Source organism: Coffea arabica, chromosome 6e (assembly GCF_036785885.1).
Source record: "Coffea arabica cultivar ET-39 chromosome 6e, Coffea Arabica ET-39 HiFi, whole genome shotgun sequence".
NCBI classification, from domain to species: Eukaryota; Viridiplantae; Streptophyta; class Magnoliopsida; order Gentianales; family Rubiaceae; genus Coffea; species Coffea arabica.
Genome location: NC_092321.1, coordinates 3,605,213 through 3,625,943, shown reverse-complemented (window position 1 = coordinate 3,625,943; position 20,731 = coordinate 3,605,213). Strand labels below are relative to the sequence as shown.

Below are 20,731 nucleotides of genomic sequence, written 5' to 3'. Positions count from 1 at the left end.
AAACCCTGCTTCTGTTTACAAGCAATTGTTTTGAGGAGTAAATGTGTGTGCCTTGTTCAATTTAATAATGGGTTATTATCACTTTACTCTCTTAAACTATATTACTACTATCAGTTTACCCCATAACATTATCTTTTAGTCACTTTTCTCTCATAAGTAATTCAACTCAACATGTTAAGAAATTTTGAACAAAAATACCCTTTTATTTTATAGCATTACTACGTTGTTATTATCACTTTATTTGTTTAGATTATAATAATACAATCACTTTAGTTTCTAACATTATTTTCTAGATATTTTATCTCATCGTTAATCTAACTAGTATGGTAAAATTTTTTTAAATATGTTTACCTTTTTTTATATATAATTAAAAATAAAAAAGTTGGAATGGTTATTCTTTTTTTTTTTCACTTTAAAAGATCGAAAAACATAAAAATAAAAGGATTTTCTCAAATTTTTTTTCACATTTATTAATACTGGAAAAGAAAAATAGATAGGAAAGAAGGAAATAAAAAATTAGATTTTACAAAAAAAGAAAATAAATAAAAGTCTAACATTATCATATAACTTTAAGGATGTCGAGATTAGAATTGAAATTTTGTGGTAAACAAAAAAGTGAAATAATTTTAAAATAATAAAAGTATTTAATTATTTTTTATTTGTAATTTTTTAAAAAAGAATTGAGCTCTTTCTCTCTCTCTCTCTTCCCCTCCCCTCCCACTCCCCCTCTCCATCTTTCTATTTTTTTTAATATTAATAAAATTGTCAAGAAGAAAGAAATTAATACTTTGACTTTTTTTCTTGATACTAAAAATGAGAAAAGTCACTCTAAATTTTTTATTATTTTTATTATGCAAATAGGAGGCTATTTTCTTCTAAAGTTTTTTAACTTGCTAAGTTGGTTTAATGATATGATAAATTAGCTAAAAAATAACTCTAGGGGGTAAATTGATAATGAAACTATATTTTATGGGGGTAAAGTGATAACAAATTTAATGGTTAAACATGTTTTTTTACTTTAATTAACAAATTCCGTTAAATTTGACCGTTAGTCTTGGGGGTAAAGTGACTAAAAGATAACGTTAAGGAGAAAATTGATAGTAGCACCATACGTTAATGGGGTAAAGTGATAATAACCCTTTAATAAAATGCACACCATGACCATGAACGGTCCTAAATTTGTTAATACCTAGTTTAGTCCCACATAATGCATAAACATTTTTATCGAAACAAACTCAATTTATTTTCTTGAATTAATGAAATATCTTTCTAACTTGAGAATTATAGCTCATTTTCTAAGTTTACTTATGAAATTGATTGATGTTTATTTTGATATTAATTCGTCTTGCTAAATTTTTGCTTCCCTTTTTCATCGTTTATAAGATGGAACTGACAAGTAATTGTCCGGCCATGTGTAAAGGAAAATCATTTATGGACCCGAAAATATTATGGCACGAAGTGGGAAACTGTATGTATAATGTTGGAGTAAAATAAAAGAAAAACAACTTAAAATTAAAATGGTGCGTTTGCACTTGCGAGAGAAAAGTTCGAAACTTGCGCAGTCTCGGTTTATTAACGAAAAGTTGTGGAGTAATGAAGAACATCGCCTCAGGCCCGAAGACATCTGTGGCAGCCACAAGCCACGCAGCCCACATAGGCCCAATGTATCATATGGACCTATCTATATTCACTAAGAAGCAAGACAATTAGTCACATTCGTCCTCCTCTCCTAGGCACATTTTCATATTATCTTTTTCCAAATACATCAAAAAAAAATATTGTATTTTTTTTTTTGGATGAATGATTTAAGTAGTTTTTTAAAGTATGAAACATAGATTCAATTCTAACATTTTCATCTCCTTTTTTTTTCTAGATATATAAGAAAATATATATTTTTTTGCATGAATAACTTGATATTATTCTCTAGGGTTCGGGACAAATTTATTTGCATTCAATTGGCGTAATTCTTATATAGTTTGTTGTATTTTATCTCGAGTTTGTGTACAAGGACAAAATTTATGCTTATGCAAACGTAATATGAGTTTTCTTAAAAAATTATTGCAACTGGATGAAAGGAGCCAAAGTCCAAATTTGCCCCTTTCTCATATTTTTCCTTATAGTTTTGGCGTGGAATAAGGAACTATAATCCATCAATTTCTTTCTAATGCTCAGAAAGATTGCAGAGCAATGCTTGGATTGAGGGATTTGATGAAAATTTTAAAATTCATTTGTTTAGATTAGTTAGAAGGTGTTTGGATTTGTAAATCACTATTTTTTTTTGCATTTAAAGTGTATTTATAATTAATAAATTATAAGTTTAAATACCTCTTAACTAATTTAAACAATTAGAACGATATGGGTGAATTTTAATTATTCATGAAATTCATCAACCTGAAACAGGTTTGTTTGGACAGCAGATTATTTGGTCAAATATATTTGCTGACATCACCGTTACAATTTTCAATACAGTTTTTTATTTTCTCAATTACCTTTTTATCTCACATACATCACATCATAAAAAGTACTACAGTAATTATTTCAAATAATACCCTATCCAAACAAAGAATTTGGGTATTATTTCAAAACAAGTTTTAATATGTTTATTTGGGAGAAATTTTCAGCTTTATGCTTTAGTAAAGTGCTGCTGACTAAAAACTAAAAAGCATTATAGTATTTTTTTAATGGGTACCGGTCATTTTCATCATCAATTTTGTCTGGTACTCTGCTTACGCCTTATCGTGAAGACGAGCGCGTTTTCTCTTCCCAGGAGCCAGAACAGTCTGGAGATTGCCAAACCCATTATCCGCAGAGAGAGAAGTCAAGGACCATATGAACCAAACACTCGAACAGATAGCTGAAGAGTGGAGCGAGAGGGAAGGAAGGAAGAAAGAATCATGCCTTCTTCTTCTCTTTCTCTCCTCACTACCCCGGCCACTCATTATCTCCTCCACAGCCGCCCAAAAAGTCCATCCTGCATACAGTCATACTCGTCGCCTCGCGTTATTAGATCTTCTATAGACAAGAAAACATCCTCCTCTACTAAGCCCACGTCATGGGTTAGTCCAGACTGGTTAACTAATCTAACAATGTCCTTGACTTTGGGCCAAAATGACGATTCCAACATTCCCGTTGCCAGTGCTAAGCTTGAGGATGTTTCTGAACTTTTGGGCGGTGCACTCTTCCTTCCCCTCTACAAATTGATGAATCAGTATGGCCCCATTTATCGCCTGGCTGCAGGGCCTAGGAATTTTGTGGTGGTCAGTGACCCTGCTATCGCCAAGCACGTCTTGAGGAATTACGGCAAATATGCTAAGGGTCTTGTTTCTGAGGTGTCTGAGTTCTTGTTTGGTTCTGGCTTTGCCATTGCTGAAGGCCCTTTGTGGACGGTAAAAACCTTTAGCTTTTTCTGTCCCCCCCCCCCCCTTCTCTTTTTTCATGTACTTTTTTGGGATGAATGAGCTAAATTGTGATTTTTTGTCATCATTGTCAGTAATTGTATCAAATTTGTTTGTGAGTATTATGTTGTATGGCTGTAATTTTATAGGTAATAGCTACTTTTGCAGTGGGGATTTCCAGACTGTGTGATCTGTGTTTGTTTTTGTGTATAGTATGTTGAGGAGTGTGAGAAACATTCTTTGTTCTGCTTTGCATGCTTGAGAATTGAGATTTAATTTCTCATGTCTTTGATGAGAAATAATGGCTTGTCTGGTTCAAGCTTGATTTTAATCATTATAAGATTGATTTTCATACCATGCAATTGGCTGACTTGAAGCAGTAATCTGGTCCGCGGGCATTTGTCGTGTTGAAATTTGGCATTTTTCAAGTTGATTATGATGATGTTGGGGGAATTGATGCTGATTATTGTTCTCATTTGGCATGGCCAACAAATGTTAATATTTTTTTTGAGATTAAATGCAATTTGTTATAGGCGAGGCGCAGGGCTGTGGTTCCATCACTTCACAAGACATACTTGTCAGTAATAGTTGATCGGGTCTTTTGCAGATGTGCAGAGAGATTGGTAGAGAAGCTTAGAGCTAATGCAGTCACTGGAACTGGTGTTAATATGGAGGAAAAGTTCTCTCAACTAACTCTTGATGTTATAGGAATGGCTTTGTTCAACTATAATTTTGATTCCCTTACTGCTGATAGTCCAGTTATTGATGCAGTTTATACAGCACTGAAAGAAGCAGAGCTGCGTTCGACTGATATATTACCTTATTGGAAGGTTGGTTGTCTGGTGTTTTCTTGTTGTGTCTTTTTATTGTAGAGTTAATAGGATGATATAATTGACCTATGTTAATTGGCATTCCAGATTGCAGCTTTATGTAAAATTGTCCCGAGACAAATAAAAGCTGAAAGGGCAGTCACATTGATCAGGAAAACAGTTGAAGAGCTGATTACTAAGTGTAAAGAGATTGTAGAAGCTGAGGGTGAAAGGTTAACTGAGGAGGAATACGTGAATGATTCAGATCCAAGCATCCTTCGCTTTTTGCTTGCAAGCAGGGAGGAGGTTTGTTTTAGTATTGATCTCTAACCAAGACTCATAGGGCCATTTCATTGACTCTGATTTAGAAAGTTTATGTTTTCTATAAGAATTTGAAATGACAAGTATTTTTGGGTCTAGGAGTTTATATCTCGTTCATGTTTCTTACTTCTTGCAGAGTCTCGTCTTGAAGATGTGCTTACTATAAGGGACATAATTTTGCTTTCCAACGATTTTCTTCTTTTACCTAAGAGTGAGGTTGAGTTATTTGTTTTAGGTTTCCAGGGCTCAGCTACGAGATGATCTTCTTTCAATGTTGGTTGCTGGACATGAAACTACTGGTTCCGTACTGACTTGGACATCTTACCTGCTAAGTAAGGTATTATTGTTATTATCATGCATCTTCCTTTTGATCTGCCTTACCAACTCCCTCACATTCTAAAAGTTTTTCAGTTCGAGCAATAGACTGAAAATGTGAACTATGGAAGTGAATAAATTTCTTTTCAAGTTATATGGCTGGTTTTACCATTTTGTAAGCTCTGTCTGGTTTTTAAAGGCTAAAAAGATCTCGGAAAGCATCCATTATTTCCAGTTCTTATTTTTATTGGGTTCAAAGAATGTGAACATTCGCTTCTTTTTATATGAATGAATATGCACTTTTCTTCTTTTGCAGTCACCATCCTCTTTGAGGAAGGCACAGGAAGAAGTGGACGAAATTTTACGAGGTCGAGCTCCTACATTTGAAGATGTTAAAAATCTCAAGTTCTTGACACGGTGCATAAATGAGTCAATGCGTTTGTATCCTCATCCTCCAGTAGGTTCTTTACCGCTTTTCTCAACTTGAATCAGTGGCAAGCCAACACTACCTTTGCTTGATGACCTCTATATTATAAATTCTGTTAGGTCCTGTTAAGAAGAGCTCAGGTTCCTGACGTGCTTCCTGGGGATTACAAGGTTAATACTGGTCAAGATATTATGATCTCGGTGTACAATATCCATCACTCTCCGCAGGTAAGGCTTGGTTATTTAGGTCATTGGGTTCTTCATATCCTCCGGTATAGTTATATATATTTTTATCTTCTGTAGCCTAACTTACTGTGAGGTAACGACTTGATCTATTCTGAGATTTGGTGCAGGAAATACACTATATTCCGCCCAATGGTTGTAAAAATACATTAGTAATGTTAATAATCATCACATCTTTGCTGACCTACTCACAAGGAAGCATTTCAGAATGGATTAACATTTTGTTTCTGCTGTGTGTAAAAAGGTGTGGGAAAGAGCAGAAGATTTTGTGCCCGAAAGATTTGAATTGGAAGGCCCAGTTCCTAATGAAACAAATACTGATTTTAGGTACCATCCAATCATCTGGGAGCACTTTCAATTTTAGGCTTAATGGCCCATAGAGAAGTGCTTGGATGATGATGATGATGGTTTTGGAAATATTTTGTGCCAGATTTATCCCATTCAGTGGAGGACCTCGGAAGTGCGTCGGGGATCAATTTGCACTGCTGGAAGCGATTGTTGCTCTCGCAGTCATCCTGCAGCACCTGAACTTCGAGTTGATCCCAGATCAAAATATTAGCATGACAACGGGAGCCACCATACACACAACCAATGTAAGTAAATCTTTCATCCTCCCAACTTACACTCTTCTGCTTACACTCTGCTCTCTGTCTGAATTGAGTTAAGATTATTATGTTCGTTCGTTCTAAACAATAATAATAAATGTTCTTCTTTTCTGCAGGGCTTGTACATGAAAGTGAGCCAAAGACTTTCAAATACGCCTGCATTTGTCTAATTCTCTTGGGTGTCTTGTCATTAACGGATATCAGTCATGTCATTTCCCCTTGTTTACAAGCTTTTTTGTTTCCTGAACCTTCTTGATTGCACTCTGCCCACTCAATATTATATTCTATCAAATTTTTCTCAAGTTTTTTTGCTTTCTAGTAGACTTTTTTTTGGCATCATCCATCGCAGTTGATGATGTTACCCTTCCTCGGAAACGTGATAAGGCAAACAACCTGGCTAACCGGTAACCAAGCTTATTTTGACAACTCGAAAGAAGCATACAAAAATTTTGACCAAAAAAAAAGCATACAAAATTCATAAGCAATCCATGACGACGAACAAATTTTCACAAATATGTGTTTGTGACACGTGTCCCCCCCATGGCTGCTGATGGTTATGTGTCAGTTTGGGCGGCCAGATTAAAAATTCCGGCAAAAGTTGATGACTAGCTGTTCTCCTAGGATTTCGGACACGTAGCCATCAACCTTCATCATTAATGATCAGTAGTTCATCTCTACCACTCAAATTAACTAGACACATCTTCTCTTCTAAAGAAAGTCAAAAGTCTCTTCATTTACGCATTGAATTTCTTACTTCCTAAGCTTGCAGGTTCAGATAAAAAAATAAAGCATCCAAAAAATAAAGGATACTTGTAAAAAAATGTGGTCCAATATGTTAGTTAATTTTCGATCCTAGTTAACATCGGTGCACGTTGTCCTAATAGGCAAATACTACATAAATTCATCACTTGTTGTTCCCATATGTATAGGATAATATAAAAGCTAGTATAATAGTCCTTTTAGTCTCTTTGTAAACGGAGGGGGCAAGCATTGTGAGTTCGGCCTTGTTCCAATTGAAAGGCCCGTTTAGCAAGTGAGTTTTTTTGGGTGTTTATCTAAAATTTTACTATAATTTACTGTAAAAGTTTTTTAAAAATTTTTTGAAATGTGTAAATTTTTGAATATTTTGAAATGTATATTTTAAAAACTTTGAGAAATTTTTTGAAATTACTGTAGCTAAAATTTTTAAAAAACTTGTAACAGATAAACTTGGCAAAAAACTTGCCTGCCAAACAATTTTTAAAGAAGAACTTTTACATTTTTCAATTATTTTATAATTTTATATACATTAAATCGCTATAGTATATATATATATATATACAAAAATTCCAAAATTTCCTTATGACTAATTGGTAGGAAAAACCAATTTTTTAAAAATTGAAGCAAAAACTAAAAATCGGAAATTTTAGTACCTACAAGTTAATTTTTTTGCCAATAGTCAGCTCCTATACTAGGGAAAAACTCAGTTGGGTCAAGGAGGGATGCGCTGTACTTTGTACAAGTTAAAGCATTATTCCTTATACAAGTTAATTATTTTTGCCAATCGTCAACTCCTACATTAGGAGAGGACTTAATTGGATCAAGAAGGGATGCGTTATTCTTTAGATTTTAAAGTAGATGCCGAGATTTGAACCCTAAATCTACAATTAGATCTGCACTTTATGATTTACCTAATAGCCAACTTGCGTTGATTAGTACCTACAAGTCAATGGTTTCGGTATAAACTGTAAAACGCCTGAGATGACAAAAAAAAAAAAAAAAAAGAACAAGAATAGTCCTATGTGCTAAATATAAAAAAGCAACTTCTTGTTTTTTTTTTTCGGTTTTTCTCTTTTTGCTAAAGACAAAAAAACATCCTTGTTCTGGCTTTCAACGAAGTTGGTATTTGTCTGCTCATTGTACCCCTCGTACCTTCCCCTCTTGAACTGCAAAAATACAATCGAACTAAGGACAAATCCAAAATTAAACAAGAAACTGTAAAAGTCGCATTATGTGCTGGACTTCGGCTTCTGCTCCCCTAATTAACCTGTAACGCCTAGGAATGAATGAGTCTGCGGGGAGGAGTGGGCGTAGATCTGATTTGATGAGCCAGTTTGGACCTTCGAATTGAGTGCACGACACATTCTCTCTCTCTCTCTCCTCTTTGTGCGCGTATCTGTTTGCGGACACTAACCAGTATAGTACCACATGACAGCAGTTGATCGTATGGAAACTGGAAAGCCAAACAAGAAGTACACAGAAAATAATGTCACACCCCATGAGAAGTTGAGAACAATGACCAGCTAGCTAACAAGTGTAACAACCCTCCCTCTTCTTTCTTTCCTTTCTTCTCTTGTTTGTCTTTCTCTTTGCTTTGTTTCTGTCACTCAATCGCGTTTCTACTCTGTCCCTCAACTTTGCATTCCCTTGTGCCTGCTTGTCTCGATCATATTTCAAGGTCTGTTGCTACAATACTCACTGCATTGTGAGTTGTGACGAGAAGAGGAGAAAGTGAGCAACCGCCAACTGGGCAGGAGAAAGAGAGGGAGAATGTTCAAGTCACAGAGACAAAACCACAGGCCATCAAAATCAGGAGAAAGGGTTGATTTTAAATTCTCCAATTTCCAAGCACTTCAGGTACAATATCCCACTTGTTTGATCCCTCTGACTTTCCGATGGTTTTCTACTTTTTGCTCTTTCAGAAGAGTGCGAAGAGTTGCTTTTCTTTACTCGGTCTGAGTTGATGGTAATATCTCTGATCCCTTGATGCATTATTCTTGGAAATTGGAATAGGACGACTTTCTTGGTGTCAGGGCATCGCTTGCTTTTCCATCAAAACACTCTGATTATCACTTTCTGGCTACGAAACTTCATAGTTGCATTTTAACTATTGTTTTAGGATCCTCAAAGGTCACAGAGGAGCAATTTGATCATACATACTGCGAATGGCAATCTTGATAGAATAAAGATTTTGGGCCACTTAATTGTTTTCTTTAAATGCTTGCTACTCAATTAACTGATGGATCCAGATGCTGCACTAGTGGAAAACTCATTCTTCTGATTGTTGATTAAAGCCTAAAGGGATGAGGATGAAATGTGATTTTTCAAAACAAAAAGCGGTAATTAATGTTTGAGCGGTGACTTTAATGTGATCCTTGTGCTCTCACCTCCTTGGTTCCATAAATGACTCTAATGTGTTTAACATCACTCGATCAGCTGGCTTGCAGGTTTCTTTCAGTCATTGGTAACTTCATTCTCATTTTTGAATGCACACAATAGGTACCAAAAGGATGGGACAGGCTTTTTCTCTCGATGACCTCTGTGGAATCTGGTAAGACAGTTGCAAGGTTGGGGAAAGCATTAGTGCGAAATGGAAATTGTCAATGGACAGAGACTCTTCTTGAATCTGTCTGGATAACGAAAGATGATTCTTCAAAAGAGCCCGAAGAGTGCCTCTTCAAGCTTGTTGTCTCCATGGTTAGGCTAAATGCTTTCTGTGTCTTGGATTATTCGAGAAGGCTATGTCTATCCAGCCTTAACTTCTTCTAAATTTGCAAAGATGTGCTAATCTGATAGGATCCACGTCATGTTCATTTTGCTGCTTTACTCTAGGGGTCATCTAGAGCTGGCATTCTCGGAGAAGCAACCATCAATGTGTCCTGCCACACGAGTTCAAAGGCGTCTTCTGCAGTTATATTGCCATTGAGAAAATGCAACTTTGAGACCTTATTACAGGTACCTTAACAGGCGTCTTCTGTAGTTATATTGAAATTTTTGTTCTGTCCCATAAGCACACTCATTCTTTTTAAAGGAGTTGTACACGTTCTTAAGTAGTATATGTTATATTAGGCTCTTTGTTAATTATCTGGGCAAGTCATCCATCATTAATTTGTAAATCCAGGATAAATAAAATCCTAGACTCAGGTTTCCATATAGACTGCTACATCGTAACTGAATAGAAGAGCAGTAGCCACAGCTAAGCTTATCAGGATTGGATTTGCTTTGACATCATTACATCTATATGTAATTGGTAGTAGACTTTTATAGGAAAAATCGAATTAAAGATCCCTGAAAATACTTACAGAATTATAAAACTTATCCTGTTATTAACCTTGGGAATTTCAAATGACAACATATCTATTTTAGTTTACCTGATAGACAATTGCAAAAGAATGTGGTTCAGAGACAACGGTTTAGATCTTCAGCTTCTGGGCAACAAATGGGAAATCAGATTGCCATTTACTGGCTGTTGGACTTGAGTCTCCAGCATTATTGGTCCAAGATGGGCTCATGTCTGAAATCTTTTGTTAGTCTTTGATACTCTATCAGCAGAAAACTGCATGTTCTCTCTCCAGCCTCTCTCTCTCTCTCTCTCTCGCTCTTTGTTTCTCTCTACATTTGGTGGCTAGAGTGAATCAATCTTTAGGATGTTGTTGCTGCCCTTTACCAAATGCCACCACCTTCAAATTCATTAGACTTTATTAGCTAATTGACATAATTAAATGTGAATCAGTAAGTCATCTTGGAAAGGTTTTTGAAGTTTCAGTATTTACGTGCTGTTTCTCCAATAGACCACTGTCTGATGAGTGCAACTAGGTTTTGTTGTTTTTGCACTTCTGGAATTAAGACGATGGAGCGGAGGAGCAAAGATGTTTAAGGATATTGTAGAATACTCAAAATTGTAGTGTTTGCATAAATAAGACTATAGTGAGGCACATGAGACCAGCCACGAGTAGCATTTTCTTGCTATCAATTTGATGCATCAAGGCATCTATGTGGCATATATTGGGGTCGTGACTCAGTTACATAATGCTGCTTATTCTATTAAATGTGAATTTGGTTCGGTCCTTTCTGTTTAATACATAAAATGATTTCTTCTTGAGAGGACATTTTTTCTTTGGTAAATATTTAATTCTCTTTCCACTAAGATCAATTTTAGCTTCTTTACTTTAGATCAGGTGGTTGGGTGGTTGGGTATCTTCTAGGTTCAGAGCTCCACAACAGAAAGGTGATTTGCTGTGCCATTTTGGTTCTGAGAACAGAATGCTTTTTGAATTTTACAGGTCAAAATTCAGTGCCTAACTCCAAGACCAAATATCAGGTTTGTAGTCTCTCGTGACATTGAATGCTCTTCTACACTATTTCTGTGTTCAACTAATGCTTTCTGCAAATTATCCAGGCATGGGAGTCCAAACTCTAATTTCAAGAGGCAAAATGAAGATGTAGATTTTCAAGCTCTTTCCAGCACGTCAGAGACAGCTGATAATTCACTTGTTCGCAGTAGTAAAGTATCTTCAAGTCAAGATCTGGATGTCAGCTCTCATCATGAAAATCACAAGGTCTGCATTAAACTGTTTTCATTACTGAAGCTTTCTTTGCTTAAAAAAAGAAGTTTAGAATCACAAGTCGCCTGAATTAATGAAATCCTTGGTTCTTGAAATGTTAGAAAAAGTGAGCTAAAAGAGAATCATCTTGGTGCAACAAAGCAAGCTTAAGAATGCGTCTTTGGAAATTTAGGTCTTGATCTGCTTGAGAGCTTATTCTGTTCTCCTCAGAAAGAGGGCAAAGATATGTACAAAAAACAATTCTAAAAGTGGACAAGATTTCATCCACCGAAAAGGACATGCTGCGACTTACGTGGGAAATTCATAAGAACGTTACCATCTAGGTTCTAATTCATCACAGTGCTAAAGTTTCATCTTAACCTAAAGGGTTAAATTATTGTCCAGCAAACGTATAATACTCTCATATTGACTCTTTTTGTGTTGTTTACTCAAGTTTTGCCTTTTTATGGAAATTAAAAATTTTAATAGTAATAGAATTCCAAAAATACAAAGTTTGACTTAGGGCTGTAATTGAATCGAGCTGCTCGACTTAAGGCTATAATTGAACCGAACTGCTCGCGAGCAGCTCGGTCAAAAATTTGACTCGGACTTGGGTTGACCGAGTTCGAGTTCGAATAGCTCGATAAGCCGAACAAGTCGAGTTCGAGTATCCAGATGCAATGTTCGAAAGCTCGTCGAACCTTATCGAGCTTTTTAATTTTAATTCTTTAATATATTATTATTATGAAATTACCCTTATGCTTAAAAAAGTGGTTGAATTTACGAAATGTTTCAAATCGTATGAAAATTTTTAAAGGGCAATAATGTCTTTTCACTCAAAAATTGTCAAGAAAATGAAAATTTCTGAATTGACTCGAGCTCATAAGGCTCGTATTGACTCGAGCCAATGCGAGTCAAGCTCGAGTTTTATGAGCAATCATCGAGCTCGAGCTCGAGTTCCAATAATGCTACTCGCTCGAGCATCCTTCTTGCCATACTCGAGTTCAACTCGACTCGATTACATCCCTAGTCTAACTTCCATTCTCCAAAAGAAATGCACGAATACTATTAGCAGTAGCGGAGATAGAATTTTAGTTTTCTCTCAATTGGCTAGAACTGAATCATCTCCTTGAATCTGAGAAAAACTTCTAGAATCATAGGAGCAAAGCTTGATTGAAATGAATTATAAATTTTCTTCTATGATCACTCGGTACAAGTATTAGCAGCTTACGGTGCAAATGGTGATTGTTTACTCTCCAAATTGATTTGTCAATACAATTCTGGTAGAGGGTTTTGCATGTCACTTATCACTGTGAGTCTAGTGCCTACAAAATAAATTGTCATTAATCTGTGACCTGGATTTCCTTTTTACCTCACTGCAGGATCAAAATTATTCAGGAGTGAATTCAAATCACAATGCGAACTATGCAGAGGGTTCGAAAAGAAGAGACCCTTTTAATCCAATGCACAAATTACAAAGCAATGGATACACCACTCATCAGAGACACATTGGAGCTAGCTCGAAGAGTAGTTCAGCTCATGATAACTATCCTGTTGATGATTCTTCTTTTTCAAGCCAATCATCTTGTAACTCAGGGGTAATGAATTCAAAAATGGATTTGCACAGTAGTGGAAAAGAGTCTGGCAACGCATCTCCAAGAAACACTGGATCTAAAGATCTTCTGGAAGCAGCAGAAGGTACTATTGAGGAACTCCGAGTAGAAGCTAAAATGTGGGAGAGAAATGCCAGGAAATTGATGCTTGATCTGGATATGTTGAGAAAAGAATTCTTAGGTCAGTCAAAAAAGCAGTCTGATTTAGTAATGGAGCTTTCAGCAGCATATGCAGAGCATAGTGGCCTCAAGAAAGAAATTGAACAGTTGAATGTAATGCTGGAGGAATCAACTCTCAAACAGAGAGCTTTAGAGGATTCAGTTCTTCAATCTGAAGGTCAAACTCAAATTCAAGAGGAATTGGAAAGTGAGCTAAAGTATCATCAACAATCTAATGCCAATCTATCTCTGCAACTAAAAAGAAGTCAAGAATCAAACATCGAGCTTGTTTCTATTCTCCAAGAGCTGGAACCTACCATAGAACAGCAGAAAATTGAGATAGAGAATCTCTCTGCTCTACACTTGAAGTCTGCTGATAGTGAAAGTTCTGTTGAACAAAATTTGGGGGAGAATAGGAACTTACTGCTCCAATTTCAACAACTTCAGGAATCAGAAAAGATGTTGGAAATAGATGTTCAGCGTCTTGAGAAAGCCTTGGAAGAAAAAGTTAATGAGCTAGAAACTCAACGGAGCTTGAATGGCCAGTCCCTTTTAGATATGGAGAGAGTATACAAATATCAGTTGAGTGTTAAGGATGAAGAAATAACCAATTTACAAGCAAAAGTGATGAAGTCTGTCAGAGGAAGACTCTTGGAGGATATGGAAAAGAATAGTGGAAGTGATTCTGATCTTATTAAAGAGATTGAATCCTTGAGAGAGAAAGTGCATGAGCTAGAGAGCGATTGCAATGAGCTTACTGAGGAGAACTTGGAGCTTTTGTTGAAGATTAAGGAGTCGGAGAATATACACATTGGAAAATGTGGATCTTTCAGTTCAACATCTAGTGAGCTGCCAGCGAAATCTGTTAGCATGCAATCTGATGTGAGTGACACTGAACCGCAGATGTATGATCCAGAGCTCAAGTCAAAGACGAATGACCAGGAGCAATGGGCTGCGTTTGAATCTTCTGGACTATTCTGTGAATTACTGAAACAACTGGAATTGGCTTTTCACTGTCTAATGAAGCCATTGCCTAATGTTTCTCCTCATGCAAGTGAGAAGTGCAAATTTATTCTTGATGATGTGGCTAATTTGAGCAAGAAAGATTCATCCAACTCAAAGGTATTCACTGAATCAATACTCAACTATTTCTCTGAGCTGAACAACATCTTGGAAGATAGGATTGCTGAGTTTGAGCAGACCATTAGATGTGGTGAAATTGAGATCCAAAAGAGAAATGATGCTATTACTGAAGCTCACAAAAGTGTGGAAGATATGATCCTGAAGGTTCAACAGCATGAGATTTCAAAGGCAGAACTAGAAGCTGATTGTCAAAGTTTGCTGAAGGAATTATCTCAAAAGAGATCTGAGATGGATAAGCTACAAGCTGATTTGTTGAGTAAGGAAGGGCAAACTAATTTTCACATCCAACGTCAAAGGGAATTAGAAATTCAAGTTGCTGATCTTCAAACAGAAAAGGTCCAGCTGGAAATGAACAATGAAACAATTGAGAGGGAACATGAAGTCACATCCAAATGCTTGGATGATCTACAATATGATTTTGCAGTGCTCAGTAGCAGATTGGATTCCCATGTCTCTGCAAAGGAAATTCTTGAAAGAAAATCAGCAGAGTTAGAACTGGAAAAACGCAACTTAGAGAAGAAAATCATACTATTGGAAGATGAAAAATTGCAATTACAAGAAAGAATATCAGTTATGGATGTTCAAATGACGCAATTGGGAGATGAGCAGCAGTCTTGTCGATTGGAACTAAAGGACTCCAAGTCCCTTGCAATGAACCTGCAAAATCAGATCAGAAGATTGGAGATTGAGATGGAGGCCCATAATGTCAGTTTCAACCAAAATATACAAGATAAACAGGATCAACTGTTGGAATCTCAAAGACACTGTGAATGTCTTAGGGCAGAAAATCAGGACTTACAAGCATCCATTCTCAGACTTGGCGAAGAGCGCAAGATTCTTCAGAAATTGAATAAAGAACTGAAGAAGAAGGAACTAGAATTGCATGAACATAGTGAGCAGATGGCGACACGATTAGAGAATTCTGAAAAATGTTTCTCTGATTGCACTAGAAAGGTTGAAGCTCTAGAAGAAAATCTTAATTCCACACTGGAAGCATTTACCTTGAAAGAGAAAAGTCTGAATTCTGAACTGGAGGCCATTATTCAGGAATGCAGAAATGAAAAGGAAAAACTTGTTCTGCAGGAGACTTTGTCAAATCAGATGCATTTTGAGATGTCATCTGAAGTGAAGAACCTCCAGAAGGAGGTGGAAAGCCTGATGACCCAAATTTCTGTAGCTCATGAGGAAAAGGAGAAAGCAGAGTCTGAGGCTTCTCTTGAAATTGCCAGTCTGAATGCTGATAAAAGAAAATTGGAATTTGCTCTTCAAGAAGTTAACTCGAAATTAGAATTGAGCGAGCGTGAGCTTAATAATCTACATGTAGAATTTGAGTTGAAGGCAGAAAGCTTGAGGACTGAGCTTTCTGCTTCCGAAAAGAGTCATGTAATACCAATTGCTGACCATGAAAAATTGTTAAAGCAATTAGCAAGTCGCAGGACAACTGAAGAAAAGCTTAAGACAGCTCTGAACAACATTGAATTGAAGCTTACTCTTTCTGACTATGAAAACCAACAACTCCGAGAGGAGAGTGCCAACCTAAAAGTTCATTTTCAAAGAGTAGCAGACCTGCAGGATGAAGTCTCAGTTTTGAAGAGCAAGGTTGAAGAGTGCAGGTTTGAGAAGGAAAAACTAGAAGCCTCATATCAGACAGTATCTGGGGATTATGAGAGTCTGAAGGCTGAGAAAAATTCCTGTGTTGAAAAAGTTTTGAGCTTAGAAAAGGCAATGACTGACTATGAGGACTGCAAACAAAAGGCAATTGCCCTGGAAGAAAAGCTACTCCAAATGGAGGGTGCTTTACTTTCAAAAGAGACCTTGTCTGCGCAGAATGCCGATCTGGAAAATGAACTAAACGAAGTCAGAAAAGTAAACAAGCAGTATCAGCAGATTATATCTCAGCTTGAAGAGCAAAAATCAGAATGCTTGCTGAAAGTTCAAGCTCTTGAAATGGATGTGTTGAAGAAACATAATTGTGGCAGAAAGGTAAGTTATAATCTTATTTTTCTGCAAAATAACAGAATAATCAAGGTTTTACTTGTGAGATAGTTTATAGGATTCAGTTGTCAAAGAGGAATCTTTTGAGTGAGTTTTAATTAGGTAGTGCCTGTTTTGACTTCTTCATTTTCTTTTGGTTCTATCATGTTTGTTCAGTGCGATGCTAAGTGCAGTATCAAGGATGGAAGTCCTCGTCCAGCTGAAGTTGCTGACGAGCTCGCTGAGGCACTGGATGAGGATAACATGCACAAAATTCAGCTGCATAGGTTCGTAAACAAAGATCATGAGAACTAATTCCCTTAATATAAACTTGAGTGATCTAGAAAGGAAGTAGATAGCCATAATAGGATCGTTAGATGTCTTGTTTGATCCATCTATATGAAGCATTAGCTCCTTTTTTTTTTTTTCTTTTTTCTACACAAAATACATAAATATTCTAACTCGCGTTCTTGCTGAGACCACCTTCAGCTTTTCATCAGAGGAGCTAAGCAGCGAAACGATGGCCTGCTCGAAGATATCACTGGCAGAGAGTCAAGCAGAGGCAAGAGAGAGATTTGAACGAACAAAGTCATCACTAGAGACGGAGCTAAGAGACCTTCGCGAGCGGTATTTGGAAATGAGCCTGAAATATGCCGAAGTGGAAGCCCAGCGGGAGGATCTTGTGATGAAGCTAAAGGCAGCCAAAAGTGGAAAGAGGTGGTTCTCTTGAATGCATGTGTTACCCAGTCGGCCAGATGAAGCTATTTTTGCCGTACATTCTTCATTTTTTTTTTAATCAAGAAAGGTATACATAGATACTTAGATCAAGTAATTGTAACGGGGGGCACTCAATTAGCAGTCGAAAAAGGAGGATTGGGAATAATAAGTGATCAAAAGGGAGTGGGGTTTTGTACATAACGGTATAGTTAAGCCATCACTGACTCGATACAATCACAGCATCCAGCTTGTTGAATGATCAAAACTTTGCTCATTTGGAGGCACGAGTGACTTGTATTGTATGGTTATTCTTGATGCTTAAAGCAATTTATTTACTGCTTTGAAAGTAAATCTAAAAAAGAGATGACTTGGTGGATCGTTAGTTAATCAAGAGACCATTATTAAGTGGGCAAATATGAACATTCGCTTCTGGATCTCTTGTGCAAAGTGGAGAAAATCTTTGTTTGGATGAAAGGTGTGGTATTGATGGAAGGCAATAATACGTCAGGGAGCACTTAGCACATTGACTGGCTTGGAATCAAATTTAAATATGATTCTAAACTTTCCACGAATCTCATCTCGAGTTGACCTAATTTCCAGTTTCAGCCTTTTTGTTAGATGCAATATCCAACTTTTGTTTAGCAGCCCTTAGATCTTATTATTCAGTGGAACTCAGCTCGAGATGCCGATTCCGCTCTGTCTTCTTTTCCTTTAGGGAACGAGATGATGCATTTGCTCGACTCCATCCATCCGTATTTGTTTGTCCAGGAAGGACAAATATGTCATCACACAACACACAAACCTACATTCACCACGGTCAAAATAAACTCAAAACAAAATCGCCACAAAGAGAAGGGTCCAATCACAATTAATTAGATCGAATAAACGCACAATCGATTGAATTCAATTCCCATCCCAATTGCAATTGGATTGCAAACTGCCTCTTTGTAGTAGGTAAGATAAGATTTGCGTATATATAGACCACAAACAAGCTTACAATTCAAGCATAGAACAATTATGTGGCAAGTATCAAACTTAAAAAAGATTAAATGAACACATACATGATACATCCCTGCAGGTTAGATGTACTACTATTTCTTTTCTTTCTCTTTTCGGGAAAAATACTAGGCCTAAAACTGAATTCAGTTTTTAGCCCAAAAGTTGCAACTACTTGCTGATTTCATCTTGTATTTTCTTTTTTCTCGTGTCTAATTGTGAAAGTTCTCTAATCACTCCAAGATTTATATAACCTATAGCCAAAAGTAACGTCCAATAAATAACTCATCAACCTGCAATGAAAAGGAGGAGCATATGATGCCCACCCATGTACAAGGATCTAGAACCAAAAGGAAAAGCAAAGATGAGCCAAAAGCGGGAGTAGTAGTAGTACTACTACCGTGATGAGTGATGTGGATTGGACTTGGGAAGGTGCTAATGGCATATGCCTTGGAAGATCCTGATATGAAACCTCTTTTTTCACTCCTTTTCTAATTTTGTATTGATATGCTTAGCTTTAGCATCCCAAAAGTCACACCCCTACTTAAGTCACCTCACCCTTTTATTGCTCTCATGACCAACGACATCCTTATAAAACCCCAGCCCCCCTCCTTGATCAAACCCTCTCCTTGTCGTCACACATGTGAGGAGTGCACTCGTTTTTGCTTCTCTGCTGCCCTTGCCAGTGTAATGGCAATGATGGGATTGGTGCTTGAGTTTGATCAATCGGGTGGCAAGGGTGGCTGAGCGTCTCCTCCGGTGGTGATCGATGGTCCCCGCCAGCAGCTGTGGAAAGCTTACTTCAACTGCGGATATGTGTACGCTCACCTTCCAAGTAATTCTCAGAGTAATAACAAGAGATGAGTGGTTTTTGTTCTTTTTTTTATTATTGATATAGTACGGTGTATCATCATACAGGGTAACATCTATCCTTTAGCATCTTGAGCAGTACTTGCCACAATAACAAGTAACAAGAGACGAGAAATTGCCATCAGAAGAGTGATTTCTGTTCTTGATATGATATGGTGTGTCGTCACCATAGGGCAACTTCGATCCTTTGGCATGTTGATCGGTACTTATCTAGAGTCGCCTATATTAGGAAAATAATAATCTCAAGGGCTAGGTAGATGATGCTTAAATCCAATGTTGTTTTCTCCTGGATCTCTGTTATTTATAGCACCTTATGTCATCCCTCGTATAGGGCAACTTCTATCCTTTGGCATCTTGATCGGTACTTACTTATATTTCTGTTTTTAATATAGTACGATATATCGTCGTATAAGGTAACTTCTATCCTTTTGTATCTTGATCCGTACTTACCTAGAGCCGATCTATATTTCTGTTTTTAGTATAGTACGATATATCATCATACAAGACAACTTCTATGCTTTTGTATCTTAATCAGTGCTTACTTACCTGGAGTCGTCATATGCTTGGCTGCAGGAAAATGATAATCTCAATGGCTAGGCGGATTATGCCTAAATCAAATGTTGTTACTTTCTTAATTTCATGACGGTAATGCATGTTTCGACAAGTGCCATGCACTTCATAGCCACTTTGATTAAATCGGTAGGCATTTGGCCAGAATTAGCACTCGTCTTGCTTGCAAATTTAACGCATATGCATATGCATGCCTAAAAGTAGCTTATTAAATTGGTGGGCATGGCCCAACCGTTAAAGACTTACAGGCGAGGCAGCGCAATTTTTTTTGAAGATGCATGTGGTACTTAGCTTTCTCCTTCTACTGAAACTTTTCCCGCGTAGTCCTGTAATCTAATTGAGAAATCAGAAAAGTAGTTTTTTTTTTTTTTTTTTTTTGTCAAAAAAAATCAGAAAAGTAGTTGATGTCCAAATTTTGACAACTTTATTTATTTTGCCCGTCCTCGACACTAATCACATCAAACTGCAGGCTTCTACCTAATTTGTTTGTTCCAGATTCACAACTGGACTTCTATAGATGCTTCCCCGAGGGATCAGCCGTAATCATAAGTTATGATTCATTAATTACTTATTTGGGCCCATGCAACATGCTAATTTTATTTTTTTTCCCAGTTAATTAAAAAGTCTCATTGCCATAAATTAGGTACCAAAGAAATACATTCATCGAGAACAATAACAATAGTTATCGATTAATGTGCATCATCGTTACGTAAAAAGGTTTTTTTTTTTTTTTTTTTTTCTAGAGATAAAGAGGTACGTTTTATTTCTGAAAAGAGAAGTCTAATTAATAAATAGCAGCATCAGTTCCAGTTAACCACCACAAATATTAGCAAAAATACACCTCCATCCAACAAATTAAGAATAGATACAATCACATACTGATGTTGGTACATATATACGTGCAATGGGCTCAATCTCAACTCAACCAGCCCCTAAGGCCTAATTTGAACTTTGGCTGTTTACCACTCCGCAGCGATTGGTCATCTATATGATGAACTAGCTCCGTCGCCCACAAGAGTTTGAATGTTGTTGCTAATTATCACAATTCGCAATGCAAAGATATATATTAGTCCAGAATTACTGCACTTTTTTTTTTTTTTTCTCGTTGGCATAGGGCATGATGTTGGAAAATCATGTGAATGATAGAAATTTATTTCAAAGGTACTGTGTGCAAATGCCTTTTAATTATAAAAAAAAAATACCAAAACTGTGCTCTCTCTATGGGTTAGCAATTCAAGACTGCCCTTTCCTCAAATCTTCAGTAAAACATTT

At 36.7% G+C, this 20,731-nt stretch overlaps 2 protein-coding genes across 6 annotated transcripts; both read left to right on the top strand.

Moving 5' to 3' along the window:
* Positions 1–2,763: 2,763 nt before the first annotated feature.
* LOC140003832 (carotene epsilon-monooxygenase, chloroplastic-like) lies at positions 2,764–6,416 on the top strand. The gene is made up of 9 exons (XM_072054528.1): positions 2,764–3,386; positions 3,929–4,225; positions 4,313–4,510; positions 4,761–4,862; positions 5,157–5,297; positions 5,387–5,494; positions 5,754–5,836; positions 5,940–6,102; positions 6,231–6,416. The coding sequence occupies exons 1-9, from the start codon at positions 2,895–2,897 to the stop codon at positions 6,282–6,284; spliced, it is 1,638 nt and encodes a 545-aa protein (XP_071910629.1). The 5' UTR covers positions 2,764–2,894; the 3' UTR covers positions 6,285–6,416.
* A 1,625-nt stretch (positions 6,417–8,041) lies between these two features.
* LOC113695380 (uncharacterized) lies at positions 8,042–19,306 on the top strand. Of its 5 annotated transcripts, none has more exons than XR_011816739.1 (9): positions 8,042–8,730; positions 9,373–9,570; positions 9,706–9,828; positions 11,157–11,194; positions 11,273–11,432; positions 12,800–16,315; positions 16,484–16,593; positions 16,796–18,837; positions 18,938–19,306. XR_011816739.1 is itself a non-coding variant. In XM_072054525.1 (9 exons), exons 2-9 carry the CDS (start codon positions 8,644–8,646, stop codon positions 17,034–17,036), a joined length of 4,473 nt encoding a protein of 1,490 aa, XP_071910626.1. In that variant the 5' UTR covers positions 8,042–8,409; positions 8,552–8,643; the 3' UTR covers positions 17,037–19,306. The 5 variants fall into 5 exon arrangements, 3 of the variants coding, with proteins under 3 accessions (XP_071910626.1, XP_071910627.1, XP_071910628.1); XR_011816738.1 differs by having other exon boundaries at positions 16,796–18,854; XM_072054525.1 differs by having other exon boundaries at positions 8,042–8,409; positions 8,552–8,730; positions 16,796–19,306.
* Positions 19,307–20,731: the final 1,425 nt, after the last annotated feature.